Here is a 23,394-nt window from a genome sequence, read left to right as displayed (position 1 = left end):
ATGCCATCTACTGTGGTTTATAGAGTATATTTTTGAATCACAATCCAATTTCAATTTATCTGAAAGTTTCAAAGCACAGTTCAAGAAGTCACTTTGAAAAGGCGGCCATTCATTCACAGTAAAATATTTATGGGGTGTAATATTAGAGAAGAAAAAACACTGAGAAACAAATGGTTTTCAAACTAGCCATAAATTCTTTGGACCATTATTTTCCTCACCAGTACAAGTCAATGAAATTAACTTATTATTATATATTATATTATATATTATATTATCATTGCCATACATACTAGTGGAATTTTAGTTATTCTAAAAACATACTTACAGGCAGAATTGAAACTATCTTAGTAAAGGGTCATATAAATTATTTGTGTTTTAGGAACAGTACAATCAAACAGTATAAAAACATGAAACGGGAGACAGAAGCTCCTCACTCTGCCAGACACAGCGACCTATAGGTAATATTTGGGGCTATGTTGATGGCCAACATCAAAAATATGTTCACGTTTCCTGGCAACAACATACAATGTGATTAAAACAATAACACTTCCTTAGATTCCCCCTGTGTGTTGCTGCATTTAGAGAGTTTCCTGAGGGACTGTGGGAAATGTCTGTCCCTGAAGATACGAGCCTGTTGATAATCTGCAGCCACGATTCACAAAGAATACAAGGATTTATTTATTAGAATTCTATGGACATTTTTGGAAAGGGGGGGGGGGGGGTATGTGGCCTCAGTAAAACTCTACTGTGTGACACTCATGAAAGGATTGAGGAGAGTTTACCTCCAGCCAGCATCTCCTTTTTACTGTCATCATTTTGATGTAGGTGTCCAGGACAACTGGTGTATTTGGTTTATTGGTAACCAAAGACATTTATTCAGGTCACTGGAAATAAACTTCTCTCTGTAACACTTTTGGTCAGTTGAGTGCCTCATTTCCGGCTTATCGCGGATGTCATTCCAGGACTAGTGCGTAAAAGCAGATGGTGTGACATATATTGGACTCATCTTGTGGAGGATCTGCGTGTCTGAGCTTTGTCCCCTGGCTGACCTCTCCAACCCACACACATTGAGTTTATCAGACCATCTTGCTCATGGAATTTATTTACATGCTTGTACAGCTCCTTGAAGTTAATATACAGGATGCTCAATAAGAATCATCCCACATAATCAAACTGACGCAACGCCACATTCCTCGAAGAAAGTGAGGCGCTGCTAGGGGCAGCCACAGCTTGTCAGGTTGACAATATTTGGAGAAAATTGTTAAATATTTGTAGATCTTTTTGATTGCAGAGTTTTTTCCAAAATGAGATAACAACAACCATTTAAAAAAAAAGTGACACCAAAAAAGTGAAACCAAACTTTGAAGTCCTTGTTTGGCCAAATGATAACGCTTTTACAGACTGAATTCTCTTTATCTAAAACTTCTGAATGGTTAACTTCAAGATTTTTTTTGTATCCCCAAAATGCATGAATAGCGTTTTCAATAACTCTCGAGTTGTATCTTTGGAAATATAAAACTCATACACAACCTAAGTCTTCCAATTAAATCTCAATGTTCTGTATTGTTAAACGCTATGTGAACTGGTGATTAACCAATTTATCTTTATGTAATAATTGATTTTGACTGTGAAATGCCAATATATTCCGTTAGTATTTCAGAATTAGGATGAAATGGTTCCCAACACAAAGTCACTAAGACCGAGAGCAGCAGGTGGAATCGCTTGTGTGTGTTGACAGTGCGGTTAGATATCCAGAAGTAGTCAGGTCATCCATCACATAGTTTACTCTCTGCTTCTTTCTTCCATCTCTTTTCTTCTTCTCTCTCAACCTTTCGACCTCTCCCACCAGCTCTCCAGGACTCACTCACTGTGTGTGTGTGTGTGTGTGTGTGTGTGTCTGTTGTTTTGGAAAGTGTTGCCGGGATACAGGTGGAGAGAGAGTGCAGACATAAACACTGGAGAGGTTCCATGTTGAGTTTGTCTTTATGAGGTTGCAAGTCAGCCCACTCCTCTGCCTCTCAGGCTCCATCTCACACATCTGACACCCTTCTCCAGTGGCTGTTGAAGGCTGTAGCAGGATGTTTGATGACTCATCCCACACACTCACACACACACTCACAACTCACAAATGTGGCACATGGCTTGAATGGATGTGTGGACATGGCAGCACATGTAGCGTCCACATTCAACTCTCACATGTGTGTGTGTGTGTGTGTGTGGCTCTTCTTGCCACGCAGAATGTATTGTGTTGCAGTCTCTTTGTGCTGCATAAAAGCCCACAATCATGCCATCCTTCTCCTTTCAGTGGTCCGTCTCCCACTGTCTGAGATGACTCAGAGCATTACCCTCCACAACACCCTGGCCTTGAGTACCGAGTGGCAGACCAGGAGGGAAGCAGAGAAAAAGAGGGAAGTAAGAGTACTTACTGTACGTGCCAAGTGAATTTTTGTCAGAAAGCAGGACAGAAGGCTATTTGATGAGGGGAAGCTGTTTAGGCAGCATGATTGACTGTGACAGGCACAGAGCTGAGGTGCAGATGGTTGTTGCTGATGTCTCATGTCACCAATCACCTGTAGCACCACGCGTCTGTCTTGACATACACACACGCAGACACACACAGATACACACACACACACACACAATGATGATGATGTGAAAACTACAGTAGTTCCCAGTTGTTCGTTTATTGCGAAACAGAGAGTCAACACAAAGTGTGGCCTTTTTCCTGTTACTGACAGCACCAGTCATTCATTCACCTAGTCGTCATCACACAGATAGCACTGTGGCTACTGTGATACTCTGGGTGGAAGGAATGGTTTTAACATTGATGATAGTTCCAGCTACCCCATAACTTTCAACAGTCAGCTGTGAAGGACAATTTTCACTGATATAACAGCACATCAAACAACAGCTCTGAATTCATCAGGCAAATAAAAGCAGAGGACAAATAGCAAAACAAGCTCTGGGCCGAAAACAAATTGAATCAAATGAGATAATGAAATTAATGAAACAATGAAACAACCTGAGTCCAGGTGTCGAATTTTAATAAATTAAGTCATTGGGCTGCAAAAATGCATGATTAGGATGAGACAAGATAGTATAATAAAGTATGCATACGACCAATTAACCTACCTCTCCCTTGCAAATAAAATAAAATACACTAAAGTGTGTGTGTGTGTGTGTGTGTGTGTGTTTAGGGTCTCTACAGCATGCCGTCCGTATCTGCCTCTTCAGCCAAGGCTTTCTTCTTGTTGTTCTTGTTTATGCGATTAACGTATATGATGAAGACCAGAACTGAACCAAGACAGAGGAAACAGAAGTCAACTAGAGCAGGCAACACTGACAACAAAAGTAATAGCAAAAGCTACCGCTGGGAGAGTGGATGGAGTCAACACCACCAATATTATTATATTTTTATTATATTTTTTTTCATATTCTGTATTATTTACATTTCTTGACTTTCTTGACTTGCAGTACCTACATACCAAGGCAAATTCCTTGTATTGTGAAAACTTACTTGGCAATAAACCTGATTCTGATTCTGATTCTGATTCTGATATGAAGCTAGATGATGACACTGTTGTAGAGTATGTGTTTTCAAGTAGGGTTTCTTTTTTTTTTTTTTTTTCTTTTAAAACTTCAACAGTTTTAAAGGATAACACCGGTGTAATTTAGTGTCGCCTTAGTATCGCTCTATCGCCTTATTGCCCCTGAAAAAGTATAAACCCACCGATGTATTTGCCAGTCAGAGGCTACTACTGTCTGTTCTACTGCAGGTTTGCCTTACTTCCCAGAAGTCATAGGCTGTTTTCAAAAACAAATTAAAAACAGCTCGCAGAGACATACTGCTGACTTGACTAACGTATTACATCATGTTGAACAACGTGTATTGCAGTTTTCCTAACATGACTTTATCACGCGGTTAATTAGCGCCTTTAATGGGGACTATTTTCACCTTTCCATCACTGCACAGAACAGACAGTAGAAGCCTCTGACTGTGGCAAATACATCGGTGGGTTTAGACTTTTCATCGGCAATAATGGCATGAGGAAAAAAAAAACAAAAGTTGCCTTTAAGAAGTTTGTCAGACTCACCGACAAATCCGAGAGTTCCAGCCAGGATCCCGATGGTGGCTCCCAATCCTACCTTGGAGTGTACTTCCGGCGCGGTGTAGCAGTATCCCAGCTCTGTGCAGTTACATACTTTCACTGGTGTGCAGAGAGTAGAGAGCGACACACACATGCATTAAACATGCATCAGAAACATGATATATTGTGCCATTAGACTGATTAAAAGTGTTATTTGTAACTAGTCACTCACCATTAAACGTGTGTGTGACGCCCATGCCTGCGTTGTCTGTGATGGTAATGGGGACACGGAAGGTTTTGTCTTCGGTTGGCGTTTTCTTGAGGATCAGTTTGGCTGATGTAGCTGCACAACACACACAAAGTGAAAAAGGAGGAATCTAACAATCTGAATGTAAAATGTTTCGTTTCAACACCACCTTCCAACATATCAGCTTGTGGATTATTACATGTGTTGGCGTACCATCGATAGTGCGCAGGTCCCAGTTGGGGGATTTCTTGCCCTGGGCCAAGGAAAAGGTGAAGGGCTGGGAGAAGGGGGCGCTGTCTGGGTCGTGGGCATGAATGAGCACAGGCTGGGGCTTCTTCACACAGATGAAGGCCTGGTTCTCTTTCAGCATGGGGATGTTGTCGTTCACATCCAACAACCTCACAGACACAACACGCTCTGAAGACTTCTCTGGATTGGCTATAGAGGGAAATCAGAGAGGATGAAAAGCTGCTCTGACTCCGGATTAGACTGCTGTATGAAGGCAAACAGCAGTAACTTTTTGTGTTTTAAAAGTCAAAGGTCATACCTACAGTTAAGATTTAATAACATCAGCAATTATACCCATAAATGCTATTAAAAGATATAGTATCCACTTCGTTACCAACAATACTTTTGTCAGAACAGGAGATAAACACTAACAGAATTTTTCTTGGTTTCACTACTAACTACTCATGTAGTTACTGCTCTTTGGCTTTGAAGAGCACTAAACAGCAATATGAACTCTAAAAACCTGTATAACAAATGATTAACAATACATATAAACGTAACAGTCTGATATGCTATGATATGTTCAGGAAATGTATGTATGTATTATCTCACCCTTCTCAAAGGCAGTGACAGTGACTTCGAAAGCCTCCAGGGTTTCTCTGTCCAGCTTGGCTTTGGTCTTGATCTCTCCTGTGGCAGCATCGATCTCCAGCCAGCCACGGGTATCTCCATCCATCTTGAAACTGCACAACACACAAGGAAAGTACTCACAAACCTATACACGAATTGAGCAGACATCAGAAATCGTCCATGATATAACAAACACAGAATTTGTGTCAGTGGAGCTAATAGTTGTCAACACAGATCGACGGTGCATATTGTGTAGCAGTGATGACGAGCTGAGTAAAAAAAAACAAAACAGTGGGAAGTAGTACTGTTACCAACTTAGCCAATGCTGCTATAGTCGAACAATTCTTCAGCTGTAAATCTGTACTTGTAGTGTCTCTATGTTCAGTCTATTGTCATACAGATCATCTTGTCTGCACAGTATGTGAGGTCCTGATATTGTATTCTCTATTGTATTCTCTATTCTGATCCCGACTGTGAGCAACAGTTGGTGTGTGTACCCGATCTCTTTGCCCTCTGGGTCCTTGGCCTCCACTGTGAGCAGCAATGTTCCCGCACTGGTGTCCTCAGGCACAGTCACATCCAGGACGTCCAGGCTGAATTCTGGGGCTTCATCCACATCAGTGACAGATAAAGAAACGGAGGTGGAGGATTCACTGCCGTACTCCAGACCTTTCATCAGGGGCTCTGGGTTACGAGCGTCAATCTTGAGCTGGTGGGAGGGAGAGGACTCAAAGTCCAGAGGCTGTCAGGAGAGAGGCAGGCCAGTTAGAGGAGGCTAAGAGCTAGAGAGAGACAGAGAGTATGTTGAAGGTCACAGCAGAACCTTCTATCTGGAAGTCATTGAGCAGTCTGGACTTTTTTTAACAAAAATCTTTCAGTGGGAATCTGTGAAATGATAAATGTTTGTCTGATTCCTAACATTTGTATGATATGCATCTTAGTAGCCAACAGTAGGACGTAGCTGGGCTGCACTCGCTCCTCTGGGTAGTTTCACACCCCACAAAGTGATATAAGTTCAAAAATAAGGTCCATTGGGAACTTTTTGAGGTATAGAAGTGCTTGCAGATTTCAGGATAGAAGAGTATGGGTTGTATGAAACCATCTTTGTGTGTGTGTGTGTGTGTGTGTTGGGGGTGGGGGGGTCCCATACCTTGACCACAACCAGTCTGCCCTCACCGTTGCCGTCTGTTTCTATGGCAAACACTTTGTCGTCGTTACCGGCAGAGATGTGGAACTCGATAAGGGAGCTGCCGCTGCCTGGGTCATCAGCATCGGTTGCTTTCAGCGTCAGCACGGTGTGTCCCACGGGAGTGTCCTCCGCGAGAGTGTGACTCCCGTACTACACACCGGCACACACAGGCAAACACAGAAACAATTGAATATCAGCAAACCAGCATCAGAGATAAGAGACAGCAGCTTCTACTACGTGTCAAGTGGTTAAGGTACTCACATCATTCTTCTCAAACAAAGGCAGCTCATTGTTGATGTCAATGACCTTGATGAGGACTTTACACTGCGTGCTGAAACCTGTGAGACAGAAGCAATAATCACTTCAAAATGGAGTGAAAAATGATTTATTTGTACTTGTACCAATGTGTTTCAGCTTGTGTTGTGTGTGTGTGTGTGTGTGTGTGTGTGTGTGAGTGTTACCTGGGTCGCTGACTGTGACGGTGAGGTGGTACTCTGCAGCATCTTTTCTCTGCAGCATACGTCCTGTCTGAATGTGTCCAGAAGCTTCATCGATAAAGAAGGTATTGGCGGCCGGATGTTGGGACAGGATGGTGTAAGTGAGCAGAGCATTGGTCGTTCCAGCGTCATCAGCATCATGGGCCACCAGCTGTCCTATTTGGCTGCCTGGAACCACAAGAACCAGTGAGAGACCAGAAACAGAGATAGCACAGGAAATAGCAGAACCAACGGTGAAAGGCCCAATGAGACAACAGATGCAGTCTACTCGCTCTCCTGCAGGCACATTCATCCCATTTTACACCATGTGCAGGTTATGTAATGAGTGCATATATGAATACACTGACATCCATGCATATCTTACCTACAGGCTCATTCTCCTGCACCTCAAATACACTCTCCTCCTCCACACACATAGGTGGGTTGTCATTCACATCCTCCGCCACGACTTGAATCTCCATGGGTGGGTCCACCTCGTTACCAAGGTAATCTTCTGCAAACACCACCAGGATGTACTGAAACAGACACATGGGTGTTTTTAGCAAGACAAAACCAAGATCAAAGAGAAAGGTCCTTGGACATCCTGGGCTAATATGTGTGTGTGTGTGTGTGTGTGTGTGTGTGTTGTTTACCATGTCCTTCTCTTCTCTGTCCAGTTCCTCTGTCAGCTGAATATCTCCATCCTCCGTGATGCTGAAGGGGAATTTCAGCTCTCGCTCTTTCTGCACTAACCTGTAGACAGCGCTGGGCTCGTTAGACTGGACCTGGATCCAGAGGGGGAGGGCGGAGATGGGAGATGGGAGATGGGAGATGGGAGGGGGGTTGATTACCACACATAGCTGTAGTGACTATGTATTTGCCTCAATGTGTCTGCATTTGTGAGATTTGTGCAGTGTTGTCATGTGCGTGCCGCCACACCTTAGCGATGACCATGGGGTAGGTTGTGGCAAAGTGCTCTTTAACAGTGATTGGTCCAGGGTTGAACCACAGGTTCTGCTGCACAACGATGTTCACCCTGGTGTTTCCACTCAGCGCATTCTCCGACGCTCCGCCCAGGTCCTGCACGCGCACGATCAGGGTGAAGTCTGGGTCCTCCAGGGGGTCCACGTTCCTGCGCCTCATCTCTGGCACCACAGAGGAAGACGCAGGTTCCATTTGCAGCCATTGTACAAGCACCAACAAATAAAAAGTTGAACTCATTTACAACCCAGCAGGGAAACAGTCATGAAGAGTTTTGGTGGAGTGATTAAGACGGACTTTGACACCACAATAAATACAGTGGACTTGAGGGGGGAACATTACAGAGGGTGAATATCACAAAAAATATGCAGTAGATCTCTAATTTTGGAACGCTGAATCGAAACGTCATGCTGACCTATTTTTGAGGCTCTAGTCTCGCCCATATTTGAAGAGTCACATGGATACTGAATTTACTTTAGCCGCATTTTTGCTGCACATGATCCTTGAGGCTTTTCTTCCTGATCCTGCCATAGAAATCAGAGGCTGACTGACCACTGGCTCCAACCGGACTCATCAACACAACACCCTGCTAATCACACTACTAACACCTTACTGTGTAGTCACTCTCAGTCACTTTTAATTACTCTCTATGTTTCTATCTAGGCACCATCCCTTTCTCCATTTCATCACATCTTTTCATCACACTCAAGCTTTGAAGCAGAACATGCAAACAGACACAGATCCCTTGACTGGGATCCCTCATCACAAATTGTAAGACTCTGGAAATATGCATGCATCTAAATAAACACACACACTCAGGTCACACTCTAGACACACACACACCTGCCCTCTCCACACAGTTGTAGAAGGGGTTGTGCTCATAGGGGATGTCCTCCGTCGGAGAGCAGTACTCGTCGAACTTCCTCTTCAGAGCCTCACTGCTGTGATCCTCTCCCCTGGCGTACTGGATGCCCTCTCTGGCCTTCAGCATCTGTTCCCCTGTTAAAGAACACACATACACACATCATCAGCCATGCTACCACACATGACATAGATATGTTTATATATAACACCGGTCCACAATATCGCTGCTCTCAAAGGGGCCTAATAATTTAGAAAGCACAACATTCAGCACAGGTATACTGTATATGCACATACACACAAACACACTCATGCACGCACAGACACAAACACAAAGTAATCAGTGATCATCATCACGCGACACATTTAGTCAATCTGCCACCAATCAGCGTAAATCTGGAGCACAAGAGCTGAGCTGTGTAATCTGGGTTTACAGTGGCACTATACTGCCAGATTACAGGCAGAGATGGACAGATTATAGACTTTCCCACTGAGAGTTCACCTAGCGCCGCGTGTCTGTCTGTGTGTGTCTCTGTCTCTGTGTACGTGTGTGTGTGTGTGTGTTACCTTCTTGTGTGGTGGAGATCTCTCCAGTGACAGGGTTGATCTGGAAGAGGAGTGTGTTCTGTCTGTTGGGGATCTGGTTGACCAGGCTGTATCTCAGATGAGCATTGGGAGATTCGGGGTCGTCCCGGTCCGACGCAAACACGCGGGTAAATGGGACATCTGGAGCAAAAGTTAGACTGATGTTATACACATATCAGCATGAGATGCTGGACTGGGTAGAAAAGTGAACAGAAAAGTATAAAGCCAGATGCAACACCAGAAACCCTTAGAATACAATCATGTTGCCCATATATACTGTAACAGTACAGAAAAATAAGGGGAGGGGAACCACTTTTACCATAACAGGCCATGATTTCTGCATGTGGAAGGGTGTATCTACTCAAAACACAATGCCTAAAGTATGCATATACTGTTTAGCTATATTTACTGTTCCATAGCCATTGTACATATTTTTATTCATGGTACTGGTTTCCTTTTTGCATTAGGAGTAGTTCCCCTCCCCTTATTTAGGTATAACATACACACACATATTTGCTGGCACACATAAGCGTGCAAATACTTTCACAAGCACACTCACACACACATGCACACACCTACCTGCAGGACTGTTTTCTCTAACCATAGCAGCATAGTCAGTCTGGTTGAAGGATGGAGCGTGGTTGTTGACATCCAGCACATTTATGGTCACAGAAACTGGGCCCTCCACTACTTCACTGTCTACCAACGCCTCCACCTGGATATGGTCACACACACACACAAAAACATGAAGTTGCTACAGTACATGTGTGTGATTTCTCTTAAGTCTGTGTGTGTGTATTAGTAGGTACAGATGACCAGCTTACCCCAATAAGATAATGGTCATTTTGGGCCCAGTCCAGAGGCTGTTCCAGGTAGAGCCATCCATCATCAGAGATCATAATGGCTTCTCCTTCTTCTCCACTGAGCCTGAACCCATTCACACCTTGATGGGATGACTGGAACTAGAGAGAGACGGACAGAGTTGTAACCACAAAAAATGGATTAACTGATTTACAGTGTTTTGAGACTGTGGCCACTTTGATCTGATCTGGGATCTGACGTGGAACACCAAAAAGCAGGAAAAAGGCAGTAGCATCCAGTTAGAAAATAATGAGTGTTGTGTGTCCAGAAAACCAGAAATCCTGAATCAAGACAGAAAAATCACATCCCTGGATGATATATTTTACATAGTGGATTTTGACCACAGATCCTTTGTATTACCTGATAGATAGGATAGGGCACTGGAGTCTCCTCTGGTACGTCCAGAACCTTGTTCTCTAATGGGCCCTTCTTGTCCTCCAGACCCCTCCCCCCAGCCTATCAGAACACAGACACAGAGGTCAAGGGTCATCAAGTACAGTACAGGCAGGGGCAAAACTGTACTCATCAAACTCACTCCCACCTTTCCCCTCTCTGTATAGACAAATGAAGGCGGACACGGACAGTGAGTTTAAGCAGGCCGGTTATTTATTGAACCACACTTACGCTGCAAGTGAGGGAATTCTTATAATCCACTACAGGACAGGAGAGCAAAGTCTACAAACTGCCACTCACAGTAGTACTAACATTCAGTTTAGTCACAGTTTACAGTTCCCTTCAGTGATACTTTAATAAGTTACCAAAGGTTTCCTTGCACATGAACCCATTTCTTATCTCCAGATGCTCACTGACATTATTTTCTTTCCATTTTACTTTCTATTATCTGTATATCTCAAGCGCAAATGTCCAATAAATCTGCAGATTTGCTCTTCCTATGTCCCCCAAACTGTTAAAATATATGAATAAAATAAATCATTGATTCACACTGAATGTTTCACAGATCACTCAATAGGTTTATATATTTGAATATTTACTATGAATATGCAATGCAGGACAAGAGTGGGATCTGGCTGAGCTGTGTACTCACAATGCTGAGCAGGAGCGGGAGCAGCAGCAGATGCACCATGGGTGTCATGATCAGACTCTGAGGAGGAGGAGGAGGAGGAGGAGGAGGAGGAGGAGGAGGAATATGGGGGAGAGGAGTTAGTAAAAAATGGTAAGGGAGGGAGGAGGAGGTTGAGTAGGAGGAGTGGTGAGATGAAGAGAAGGATTTAGATTTTGTCACGTAGTGATTGTCACGTTTTCACAAAGCGTAGTATAAGTGCTCTCTGTTGAATACACTTCTCATGCACATGGCACACAGTGAAGAGTGGGTTTGTATTATCCAGCTTTTACTCCATCTAAAAGCTATTACTATTAAATCCAGCACATCTCAGCACATTCGCTTGTCCATTCAATACAGCCCGTTATTGATTTCACCTCGACAAGCACCACTCACAGACACTTGAAGCTCATTCTCATGCAAAGAGAATCTGTCCGCCGTCCCTGAGGATCCCCTCATGCACACATTATCTCTCTCTCCCTCAGACTTTGAGCTTAAAGCCCTTACATGTGTAGCTCCACCTACACAGCCAGGTAAACCACCCACCTCAGCTCCTCTCCACGCGGAGAAACTGAAAGTCAGAACATAAACGATCATCAAGTTCCTGCCAGTAACTCGGGTCCCGGTGGGCGTCCATATGATTCAGGTATCCAAAGGTCGATCTCAAGTGTGTAACCCCAGTGACTTCACTGTAGTATGTGTGTGTGTGCATGTGCACGTGTGAGTGTGTTTAAAGAAACAGTTTTCATGTCTATAGTGAGTGATCACTCATGCATTTAGTGTTCCACCTTCATCAAAAAATCTTTATATGGAAGAGAAAACGATTGTCTTATCTCCCAAAAAGTTTGCTGCTACTTCAGTATGTTCCAAATAACTGATAAGCTTAGTTTTATCTTCAAGATGACAGTAGTATATGTGTATATTTCAGAGGAATAACATTACTAATGAGACTGCTTTGCATAACTTCAGAAAAAAACATTATTAATACTCATAATTGTCAAACAAAACTCACAAACATTTATTTAAGTAGTACTCAACAACCATACACAAAATGACTAACTGTGTGCTTAATCAATATCTCTGTATCTCTGTAATGTATTAACAAATAAGCATGTTTGGGATTCCTGGACTTATAGAGTGCAGGCGAGAGAGAAGGGTGAAGCAAGTGCCACAGAAAACTGAAGGTGACATTGAGTCATGGGTAATGACCTTTTCTAGCACAGCACCCTTTGATGTCACCGACCTGTTACACTCCCTAAATAACTGTTCACTCCACGCCTTATCAACTGAACCGGACTTTGATTTAACCTTACCTGAATTTGGTTGTACCATTTATCAAAACTTCTGGCTCCATGTCGACAACTGAACTAGCAACGCAGACTGGCATACGTACAGTATATGTAGTAACAAGCCATTCAATGGCATTAACAATTTATAGGCACATACCTATACTGAGACTATGCTTTCCTCATTTGGAAAATAATAGAATCAATTGTGTCTAACTAGAGATCGATTGACAAATTGGCATTGTCTTCAGACACTGAAGAAGTGGGCTGTTTCGGCTCACTTCACAGGCCTCTTTTAAAGCACACTGTGACTGGATGACCTTTGCCAGGCTAAATTTCAGCTGTTATGATACCAAACCTATTAAAGTGTCCCATACAGGCCGTTTTTCCAGGTTTCATGCACCGAGGACGACCGAGAAGAGCCACTAAGAATCTCAGTGTTGGTTATCACAGATATGCCAACACCTGACACGCAGGCCCTGCCAAAGTCAAGTCAAGATCACAACGCTCCCACGACAAACTTACAGCATCAGACACACTAAACACATTGTACAAACACAGGCCAATAAAAACCGACAGATGCAGCCTACTCACAATCCAAAAGCCACATCAAATACTGACCAAGTCCAAAACTGGGAGACGGGAAGAGTAAGGAGACGTACCTTGCAGGAGAGGTCGCGAGTCACTCCTCAGACTTCAGAGTGATCCCAGCAGCCCCATCCTAGCTGGTCAAACGTTAACCAAGTGTGTTAACCAGCAATGTTTTATTGAACCTAATGATTGTCTAATCACCCTGCCCTCATGCTTACCTAGCCAATGGGGAAGCAGCTGACAAGAGAGAAGGAGACAGGAAGAACAGAACAATGATATAGTGTCATAATTCGGTGAAGGTAAAGGACAAATATGATAAGCGAATATCATTCACTTAATTTTCCATATCCCCTCAAAGCTTATAGCCTCAGCACCATGTGTGTGCTGGTGTATTAAAAACTCAAACTGGTTATAGAAATCTAACAGGTTTGGTCAAATGTTGTTCTTGTTAGACCGTGCCATCCGTGTGAATCATGATACATGGTCAGAGGCTAAGAATAGGGGTCAATTTCTCAAGAAGTGTAGGCTGCCATAGAATGGAAAAGTTTCTCTTTTCCCTCAGACTTTGACCTACGAACTTCTGAACTGTTTCCTGTCTGATTTTCCATTGGGGGTTGTGCCTGATAAGGAGCTGTGTGTAGACAATAGGACAAACAGAAGACACCGACAGTCCACTGACTCATAAGAATGCACAACTATGGGACATCCGGGCGTTTCAGCGGGTGAAGGCACCTATCATGTAATCATGAAACAGCGGGTTTGATTCCAGCTCACGACCTTGGTTGCATGTCCTCCCCTCTTTCTCATATGTCCTCCCTCTCTGAAGCGTACAATCGAATAAAGCAGAAATGTCTTAAAAGTAATCAAAAACGAGAATGCCGGACTATATTTTGACAGTGAGCATTATCCTTATCTTCTTCACTCATCCTCACAAATTGACAGTGTTATCTTTACATCCTGATACACATGCTACCAGTCTGAGCTGAGAGCAGTGAGCTTACTGGCTATAGAGGGCTGCTTGGAGCCAAGGCAGAGATTTATGTGAATCTGCAACCACAGAAAAACAGGCTGTGAGTGAGTCACTGTTTCACAGGGCCTGTATTTAACTAGAACCTGTGATTGTAGTGTTGATGGTTCGGGAGATGAGGGCATTGCTGAAGATGGATCTGCCTCTAATATGTACACTTGTCTGCTTTGATCCTGTGTCCAGGCAGCCTGGTAGATATTCTGGCCGACATGCTCCAACACCATCTGCCTGAAACACCCCGGTCTGATCATACAAAACACACACTTCCTAGTCTCATCCGAACGTTACCTTGGCAACACATTTCCCTGCATTTTACTGCTTTCTAACAGAGTTGGGGCTCTGAGCCAGCCGGTGTCTGAGTGCGATGTTCACTGTCACATTGTGACCCAAATCTCTAATCTGTCCCCGAACAGTCAAATCACTGTACCCAATCGCTGACAGGGCCCGCTCTGACAGACACATATGGGACTAATTTGGTTTCTGAAAGTTCAACTTTAATGTCACCACCTGACTCATCTTCCATCAGCTCAGTAGTGTTGCTGTTGAAAAGAGTGTGTGTGTCTTTTGTGTCAACGCTGAGTCACCCATGGCAATTTTTCAATAGCTTAGATGACAGAAAAAAAGGACAGCTTTTTGTTTCTAAGGGAAAGATGTCACTTTATTCCAATAAGCAACACTGAGGCAAGAATGGAAATTACTTCCAACTAGCGAAATATTGTACATTATCAACAATCTGGGAAGTATTCACAAATAGCAAAATACGTCACATTATAAATAAACTGAAAGTAACTAATTAATTAACTAATTGGTCATCATACAAAAACATTGAAAGACCACACATAATCATCAACAAAGCTTACAATTGGTAATCTTGGCACTTTGGGACACAGAAGACAAATTTGGCAGGGACGAGAGAAAAAGAGCAACAGAGACGGGGAAAAACAGACAAGAGAGAGAGAGAAATGTGCAAGGAATCTAACACGAATGTCTTTGTTCAAATAGAGAAATGAGCGAACGCATGAAAACATCCTTCTCTCAAGCCTCCATCAGCTGCTCTCTCTCCAACTTCCACAGTTTCTGCCCCACAGACACGACACGGCAGGATAGGACATTTCCATTGGCTGATTATCCAGTCCATCACAGAGGCTGGCGAACAGAGCTCAGGAGAGTCCGTCTAATTTAGACTGCAATATAGGGAAAGCGGTGCAGAAGTGCTAGATTCACTTCTCATGTACACAGTGTTTGGCTGTGCCGAGGCTGGGTGTGGACACAGTGAGGAGTGGGTTCCAACCATCCTAGCCCTATTTGAACGCAGGTTTCAATCCAGTCCACCTCGACATCCTCTATTATCCAGCCCGTAGCTGCTTCACCTGCTGTGAGAATGTGTATCTCCTGGCTCCTAGAGCACAGAGAGGTCATGGCAGGATTTAGACTTCAGCCGGAACGCCGCGCTGGCATTGTTCTTTGCCACCATCTTGTCGAGGAAGCGCTTGGCCTTCATGGGCAGGCTCTCGCGCCGCGCGTTAGAGTTTACGTGCCTGCGGCGCTCGTTGGCTTCCTTGGAGTCTCGGCGTAGACGCATCTGCCGCACGATGCCGTGGAAGGCTTCCCAGACGTTGTGCTGCATGGCGGCTGACGTTTCAATGAACTTACAGTCAAACACCGCAGCACACGCACGGCCCTCTGAAACAGGCAGAAACACAGAAAGTTAAAAAAGTAGAACAAAGAGGAAAAATCCAACCTCACATCAAATAATGCTCAACACACAGAAGCAGAGAAAGAAAGAGAGAGAGAGAAAGAGAGAGAAAGAGACACAGACACACACAGGGGTTATGTGTCCTCACCGCTGACTGACACCTCTCTGCGTCGGACCAGGTCACACTTGTTCCCCACCAGGATGATTGGCGTGTGCTGGGCAGGACGGTGACAGCGGAGGGTGATACGGAGCTCCGAGGCGCGCAGGAACGAGGCCCGGTCAGTTATAGAGTACAGCAACAGGTACGCATCGCCTGTCTGCATGCAATGCTCCTGAGCCCACTGGTTCTCATCCTGCAAAACACACACACACACACACACACGTTAGAGAAACAATGTACAGTATGTGCACAATTTCTAGATATTCTATGAGGCTGACATACAGGCTGTAATGCCCTCTCTCTGATTTACACAAGTCAAATAATCTCACATTGCAGGTGTTTTGTTTTTTCCTCACCTCTGCATCCCATGTGTCAAGCAGAGTTATAGTTGCAGTCTCTCCATCCACTTCAATCGCCTTTTCACACACTTCATCTGAAATAATCAGGAGCAAACAATTAACATTTGTAAAATAAGAGAAAGATTCTATAACAGATAGTCTTGCTGTTGACTGCAACTATTGGCAAATCCATAATGAAAGAAATTCTTATAATGTCCTTTTGATATTCTTATAGACTTGTCTGTGGTAGGCTACTCAATACTGTAATATAGTTTCTTTTATTTTATTTTCAAACTTTATGGCATTTTATCTATTCTTTATAGGCCTATATGGTATCAAAATAATATTCGCATAATTCCCCTATAGGGACCTCCAGTTTTGCTGTGATGGTTGTATAGTAGTCCTCTAAAATTTATTACAGTATTAAGACCGATCTTTTTCGTTAGGGGTGACAGGATGATGAATGACAATGATCGGACATCATCAAGTAACACTGGTCGAGTCATCAACATTTTCTCACCTCCGTAGAGCTCGCAGACATCACTGTCCATGCTGTCCGCCGCACCGGCGAAGATGCTGGCGAACGCCGTTTTACCGACTCCGCTGGCCCCCAGCAGGACCACACGGAGCGGACCCCGGCGTCCCGCTGCCTCGCCGGTGGAGTCGGTGGAGATGACCGAGTCTGAGGACGACCAGCTCCCGCGGCTCAAGTCCGACTCCCCGGTGGAGCTGATGCAGGACTTGGAGCGGGAGATGCAGGCGGGGACCCGGGCCAGCAGGCTGTCCGACAGCAGGTGGCTGCCCGGGTCGCAGATGCTCCACCGGTGCAGCTCGGTCTGCAGGCGGAGGCTGTGCCGGCGCACACTGGACAGCATGGTGCTGATGGCAGTTACTATGAACTCTTAAACAAAATAACCCACGCCTGGATTAACCGGTGGGACCAAATCCACTGTTTTGCACAGTGATGTAGCGGTAAATAAAAAGGTGGGTAAACTATGACCTCCAGTCGGTGATCATCATTAGGCAAACAACGTTTTTCCTTGGAAGACCTTATCTTCCTTCATTCATAAATTTACCGCATACAGATTTTACAGCCAAAAAAGATGGATAGTCCTAAACTCTATTCCGCAAATAAAATCGTCAGTAAACTGAGTTTGGGTCAGTTTGCTCTCTTACATCCCCGGTTGCGCAGCATTTAAAGCTCGAGATATTAAGTTACTCCCAGAACCTGCAATGAAACTGATGAAAGCCACACGCACTTTTACCAAAGACCGAGCGCGCTCAGATGCAGACGTGTCCCAAAAAAAAGTTCTGTGAGGTTTAATTCGGACAATTCAAAAAAATATTTGATTGGTTAGTCCCGGAGTAGACACTTTTACAGCTGTTGACTTGTTGATGTCGCTGCCACCGTCTGTCCCTGTAGTCTCCATCTGAGTCGGTCTCTCTCTAATGCTCTGATGGGGTTTCCCTGCTGCGGTTTATATGAAGAGGGAGGGAGTCAGAGAACGAGAGAGAGAGAGAGAGAGAGAGAGAGAGAGAGAGAGAGAGAGAGAGAAACCGAAAGAGATGGTCTCCTTGACATCATCCTTCCTGTCCCCTGCTCATCCCCGTGCTCCTTGTCTGAGGCCAGTTGAAGTGTTCAGGTGCGGACCTTATTGTCCGCTGCAGGAGGAATAATGACAGGATATGGCTGAAAAGAGAGCTACTGTAGTAGGAAAAAGTATCTCGGCAACAACAGACCTTTATTATCTATGTTTTCTTGCTTTCATGCTTTGCACTTTCATGTCAAAAAGGGAATTTAAAGGAAAAATCCACCCTAAAACACAGTTATTGTCAATGTACCTTACATTTCTGTGCCCATTTGGTTGATTCGTGTTATATTTTTCTTATTTCCATGAATAACTTGGCCAAATGTAGACATCACATCGAGATATTTCTAGTGCAGCTACAATGGGGTTCCATGGCAGAAATGTTTTCAGCTATCGAAAACATCAGGTTTGGGGTCAGCCCCTTAAAATCAATGGGCTTCATTCTAGACTCAACATTTAGCACCGACACTCCACACTCACACAGGGAGAAATCCATTGTAAAAGAGGCAGAGAGACCAATTTCTCCACTGACAGCCTCAATAGACCAGAATGCAATGCAGCCACAACATGTTGTGTTTTGAGTAAGGGCCTACAACACACTTTTTATCGACTGGAAAAACTCGTACACTTCCATCACGATCGCTCTCTCCACCTACACATATAACCCACAGCTGAGTGCAACAAGTTCATGTCATTCTCTGGGAGTTGTCGAAAGGCACTCTGGGAAATGTAAGAAATCAGTTACTCAGGTAGAAGTAAACACAGGTTCAGGAAAGTAAAGTATAAAGAAAATTGCAACACTTCATCACAAAATAACTCCTGGAATGCATTGAACATCACAGACTGATGATACGTAACAGAGTAAGAGCATCCGAGGGTGGAAGTTTCCCTTAAGTGGAACTCTTTAAACGTCAATACATTGCAAAAGAGGGGAAGTCTGCACTGCACTCTGGGATTAACTGGAGTGCAGCTAATTTATAAAATGATTTTCTTTAACAATATGAGCTCATCCCAGTCAGTCACAAAATATACAACTAATTTATTAAGTTGTCAGAGTGATGTGTAGGAGCTGATAAGAATATCCGATCCAAACCACTGCTGCTGCCTGTCCAACCTGAGAGATAATGAACAGACGTACTAGATTACAACACAGGGCAAGAGAGTGTAAATTAATCACTAATCCCTAATGCCAGTTTGTCTAATCTTGAACTCTGTCTTGATATCTAGCTGGCTATGGATCACATATCAGGAAGTAGCATTTAGCAGCCGATTCAGATTCACTGAACTGCTATCTAGTGTTTGGATTAATGATCTAACGCCTTTGACAACCCAGTCTAACACAGCTTTCTACCAGAAAAGCTAAGTGATTCAGCAAGGTTGCACTCCACGGCTTCCAAGAGCATCTCCAACACAATAAAAAAACATGTTCACACTGATTTGGAACACAATCTGTACAGAGACATGTTGCCGTCTCATTGTCACAGACACTATGGTGAATGTGGGAGTGCCAGGCAGAGTTCAGCAGATTTCTAAAGCAAACATCTCAAGGCCTCGCAAAGCTGATAACTGAGTTTGATATCAAAGGATTCAACACACCCTGGGAGCGTTATATATGACGGTTTAACAGCTGAAGCGCTATCAATACTTGAAGTGAAGACAATGGCCTATCTGACCTACTTGTGTCTTTTTTTCAGGAGAGGTTCTTATGGTCAAAGCTATCTAAACATAGCTCATACATTCTGTCACCATGGCTGCAGGAGCTATTGAATAAATGCACTGAGAGGAGGCTGAGCATCTAAGCCTTAAATCTATTGTCACCACCACCAACAGACTGTTATGGGTCAGAAACCATCAGCTGGTATTTTGTGAATGGCCCATCTAAGAATAAACATAAATGCCCGCAGAGCCCCTGCATCACATCATGTACTCTCTCAACTTATTAACATCAGAATTTCATTTGCCAAAGGACATTGCATGCGTGTTTGTTTGTGTGTGTGTGTGTGTGTGTGTGTGTGTGTGTGTGTGTGTGTATGGGTTTGAGAAAGAGCGAGTGAGAGCTGGGAGAGTTATTACAGTAATTGTAGGATTATGCTGCTTATGCGGCTGTTGTTTTTCAGGACTTCTGTAACGGGTTGTGGCCTGATCCAGGGGACCTGCTGCTGTGTATTACAGCTCTGATCTGATCTGCTGGACAGATGATTGGGCGACATTAAATCCTTGTTAAGTGCTGGAGCGGGACCAGGGTCAGGAGGGAGCGGAGGGGGAGCAGCGCTCTGGCTGGCTGGAGATTGGCAGGGTGGTGGAGACAGCAATAGATGGTTGTTGAGTGGAAAGTCAGCTTTTTCTTTATAATTTCCATGTGAAACATGTTAGAAAATAGACAGGGGACTAACTTACAGTCAACAACTCTGAAGTTTGCAACCCATCTACCCAAGAGAAAACCCACTGCTGAAGTCGCCCAGTATAACCTGATGTCTGGTAGGGGCACAGCAACCATTTCAGGTTGGCATCATAGCTCAAGTCCTGGATATCATGTGAGGGCAGGGATTTATTCAACACATTGCACTTGTTACTGTAGGACATACTTTATCCTACAGATCAAATCCCATCAAGATGTATTGTTGTGCAAGAAGCTTAATTTTGGACTTGGCAGAGCCTCTCAAACGAAGAGCTGAAAATGGGTCACAAATGTCATGCATTTAAATTAGTATACTTGAAATTAATTTGTCAGTATTTAAGCTTGGTTAAAACTGATTAGACAATATTTAAGCTCAGTTAAAATTAAGCAGACTGGCTGCAACAACCAAGATGTTTCAAATGTTTTATGGGTAAGCAAATCTATAATTATAATCAATATATAATCAATGAGTCTGTTCTTTTGCCTCTTATTCATCGCTTGCTCAGAAGTGCAAAATGCATTAGTACACAGCAATCTCACACACCTGCCCCAATACGTTTGCTACTGACTGTGTCAATAACCAGTATCTTAAAATGTTCTCAAACTTACATTAGCTTCTCCTACTAAGGTACAAGGCATTGACAGGCTGTGTGTCAGGCTAAGAGCAAGGTCAGTCTACCAATAGTTATTATCGATGTGTACACTAGTTATTGCTTGGCTTGGTGTTTGAGGTGCAAAAATCTCATTACAGATTGATTTCACTTCTTTTTTTTTTCAAATGTGGGCCAAGGAGACGATTACACAGTCAGAGCCTTGGTCTAGAAATCGTTTCTATAGAATATTTCTTCTGACTGAAGAGGTGAAGAAGGTGTAATATAACAAAAAAGCCCTGGAATAGAAGAGGTGAGACATAAACATTACATACACGGTAAACCAGATTAATGGATGTTTTTGTCCATAGAAAGAGAAGACATTAACTCTTGGAGCTCATACTGTTTCTTCATTTCAAACCCAGCGGTTCTGATGCCCAGAGAAGTCCAAGAGTGAAAATGAATGATATATAACGAGAGACACAGAATATCACAGGATAAGCAGAGCAATGGGTGTTACGGTCCCTAGAACGAGGGGACAGTCAAGCAGATTGAGCCCATATTAGTATTTCTAGTATTTCAAGGGTCAGTCTGTTGTATTACCAGTGAGCGCTGGTACAAAAACATTGTGCTCCTGTGGATTTCCAGACTCACTAGTCCCTAATGGATGGCTGGATTAGTCTCCTAAAACTACAGTGCGTCCAATCTGTGTGCTATCACCCCTGGAGACCAGAACTTTAAGCCCTGTGGCCTGCTCAAGCCTTTTCCAGACTGTACTGCATTCACTGCTAGTGCTAATGCACAAGCGTGTGTTATTAATAGCTCTTCTACAAATGCATACAGTTTGAACGTCATTCACTCTAGGACTGACATTTAATGAATGGAGTATAAGAACTGTGACCTCAGGGTTAATGCCAGTGGCTTGGTCAACCATCCATCCTCTGCATTCACATCTTCCAGAGAGCCTGGGATCACAGGGACTAAACTTCCAATTTGTGATTCAGTCTCTCCATCACAACAGCAGTATCTGTCTCTCCCTCTCCAGCTGTGAAAAGTCATTCATTCAATCCATACGACAGACAAATTCCGCCTTATGCACCCGGCAGCACATGGTCTCTGAGACGGATAGAGATGTGTTTGAATCAATATCCTGCTTGGACATGCGATGCTCGTCTGTCCGACACGTCTGTACAGTAGCATTGCACTGCAACACAAAATGTGATCGCCCTGAAACAACAAAACAGTATCTCACATTGCAAAGGCATGAGCTGGGCCGGGGCAATAGCTGTAGTAAGTTGCCTGGTGACAGTTGCCACCACTGGTTTTTAGTCTGGACTCACGTAGTTAGTATTGGGGCTGAGGTCTAGTGCATTTTCACTGTCCCACAATGATGAGGGCCTGCATTGGACTCTACAGAGAGAATAAGTGTAAATGTAAGTAATATGTCAAGTGTATATCAGGCTGGACTTATCTGAATTATGGCGTAGGACTGGCTTTACCAATTTAAATTCACACTGTAACCACAGAGAAACAGCAGGTGCCTGCATTATCACCATAACTGCCTCAAACACTCCAGAGGCTCAAACAGGCCACAGAACAAGAACTGCCATTCATAATGCGTAAGGTTGACATCACAGAGACCCAGTTATTACACAACAATGTTGCTTAACAATCACGCAGAGTGGTGATGATCGAATAAGTAGTAATTATCTTGTTTATGTAAAGATACATTATATTGGAGGCTATTCAATCTGACAGACCCATACGCAAAATCAATGGACACACACACACACAGAAAAACACACAAACACAACTCCATAACTCCCACGCAGCAGCTTTGTGTTGAGGAGAATGAACAGACCAATGTTATCCAAAACAACAGACTGAATAGATCGGACTGTGCCCTACATCTACACCTCAACTGACTCACTAGACAAGGGACGTGCACAGTCACTACATCAGATATATAAGTTGTGGTGTTATAGTGCAACAATTCAGGTGAAGTAGACTTGGCCTTGCTTCCTTATATTAAAAAACTACTCCTTTATCTTCCACCAGATGATTCTGCTCAGGATGGCACACTCACTACAGGCTCAGACTAGCTTCCTTTCAATGGTTGCTTGTATACACATTCTCTCCATACCACCCAGGCTCTGCGTGTGGCTATAACATATATCTTCAAACACTATAAATCCTCTTATTGACACAGCAAATATTACAGAAGGAAAGTCTCTCTACACACACACAATCAACCCTTTCAATCATTAATCTACACACAACTGCACTACAAACACATGCATGCATATAAACCAAGATACTCTTCATTCCCACCAGGGGTTTTTCTACCAATCCATCACAAGTGGCCAAATGTACATAAATGTTTGTTTATTACACACATTACTGCTGAATTTAATTTATTTTTTAATGAGGTGTCATACAAATCTTACAGCACAGCATTTCTTTGAATCAAAGTAAAAACACACTGAAAATGATTAACACAAAACAGAATCACA

General features: G+C 43.5%; 2 protein-coding genes across 2 annotated transcripts; both read right to left on the bottom strand.

Annotated features, from left to right (window-relative positions):
• Positions 1-3,202: 3,202 nt before the first annotated feature.
• cdh17 (cadherin 17, LI cadherin (liver-intestine)) lies at positions 3,203-11,239 on the bottom strand. The gene is made up of 18 exons (XM_071916830.2): positions 11,192-11,239; positions 10,507-10,602; positions 10,110-10,247; positions 9,865-10,000; positions 9,268-9,426; positions 8,683-8,838; positions 7,798-8,003; positions 7,512-7,643; positions 7,244-7,394; positions 6,844-7,047; positions 6,644-6,720; positions 6,344-6,532; positions 5,691-5,935; positions 5,176-5,306; positions 4,549-4,773; positions 4,321-4,431; positions 4,095-4,208; positions 3,203-3,294 (listed from the first exon to the last, which is right to left on the bottom strand). The coding sequence occupies exons 1-18, from the start codon at positions 11,237-11,239 to the stop codon at positions 3,203-3,205; spliced, it is 2,610 nt and encodes an 869-aa protein (XP_071772931.1).
• Positions 11,240-14,882: 3,643 nt separating this feature from the next.
• Positions 14,883-17,179, bottom strand: gem (GTP binding protein overexpressed in skeletal muscle). Its single transcript, XM_071916832.2, has 4 exons — positions 16,825-17,179; positions 16,323-16,399; positions 15,955-16,159; positions 14,883-15,793 (listed from the first exon to the last, which is right to left on the bottom strand). Exons 1-4 carry the CDS (start codon positions 17,177-17,179, stop codon positions 15,510-15,512), a joined length of 921 nt encoding a protein of 306 aa, XP_071772933.1. The 3' UTR covers positions 14,883-15,509.
• Positions 17,180-23,394: the final 6,215 nt, after the last annotated feature.

This window comes from Centroberyx gerrardi, chromosome 12 (assembly GCF_048128805.1).
Source record: "Centroberyx gerrardi isolate f3 chromosome 12, fCenGer3.hap1.cur.20231027, whole genome shotgun sequence".
Taxonomy (NCBI): Eukaryota; Metazoa; Chordata; class Actinopteri; order Beryciformes; family Berycidae; genus Centroberyx; species Centroberyx gerrardi.
This window is presented reverse-complemented; position numbering and strand designations above follow the sequence as displayed.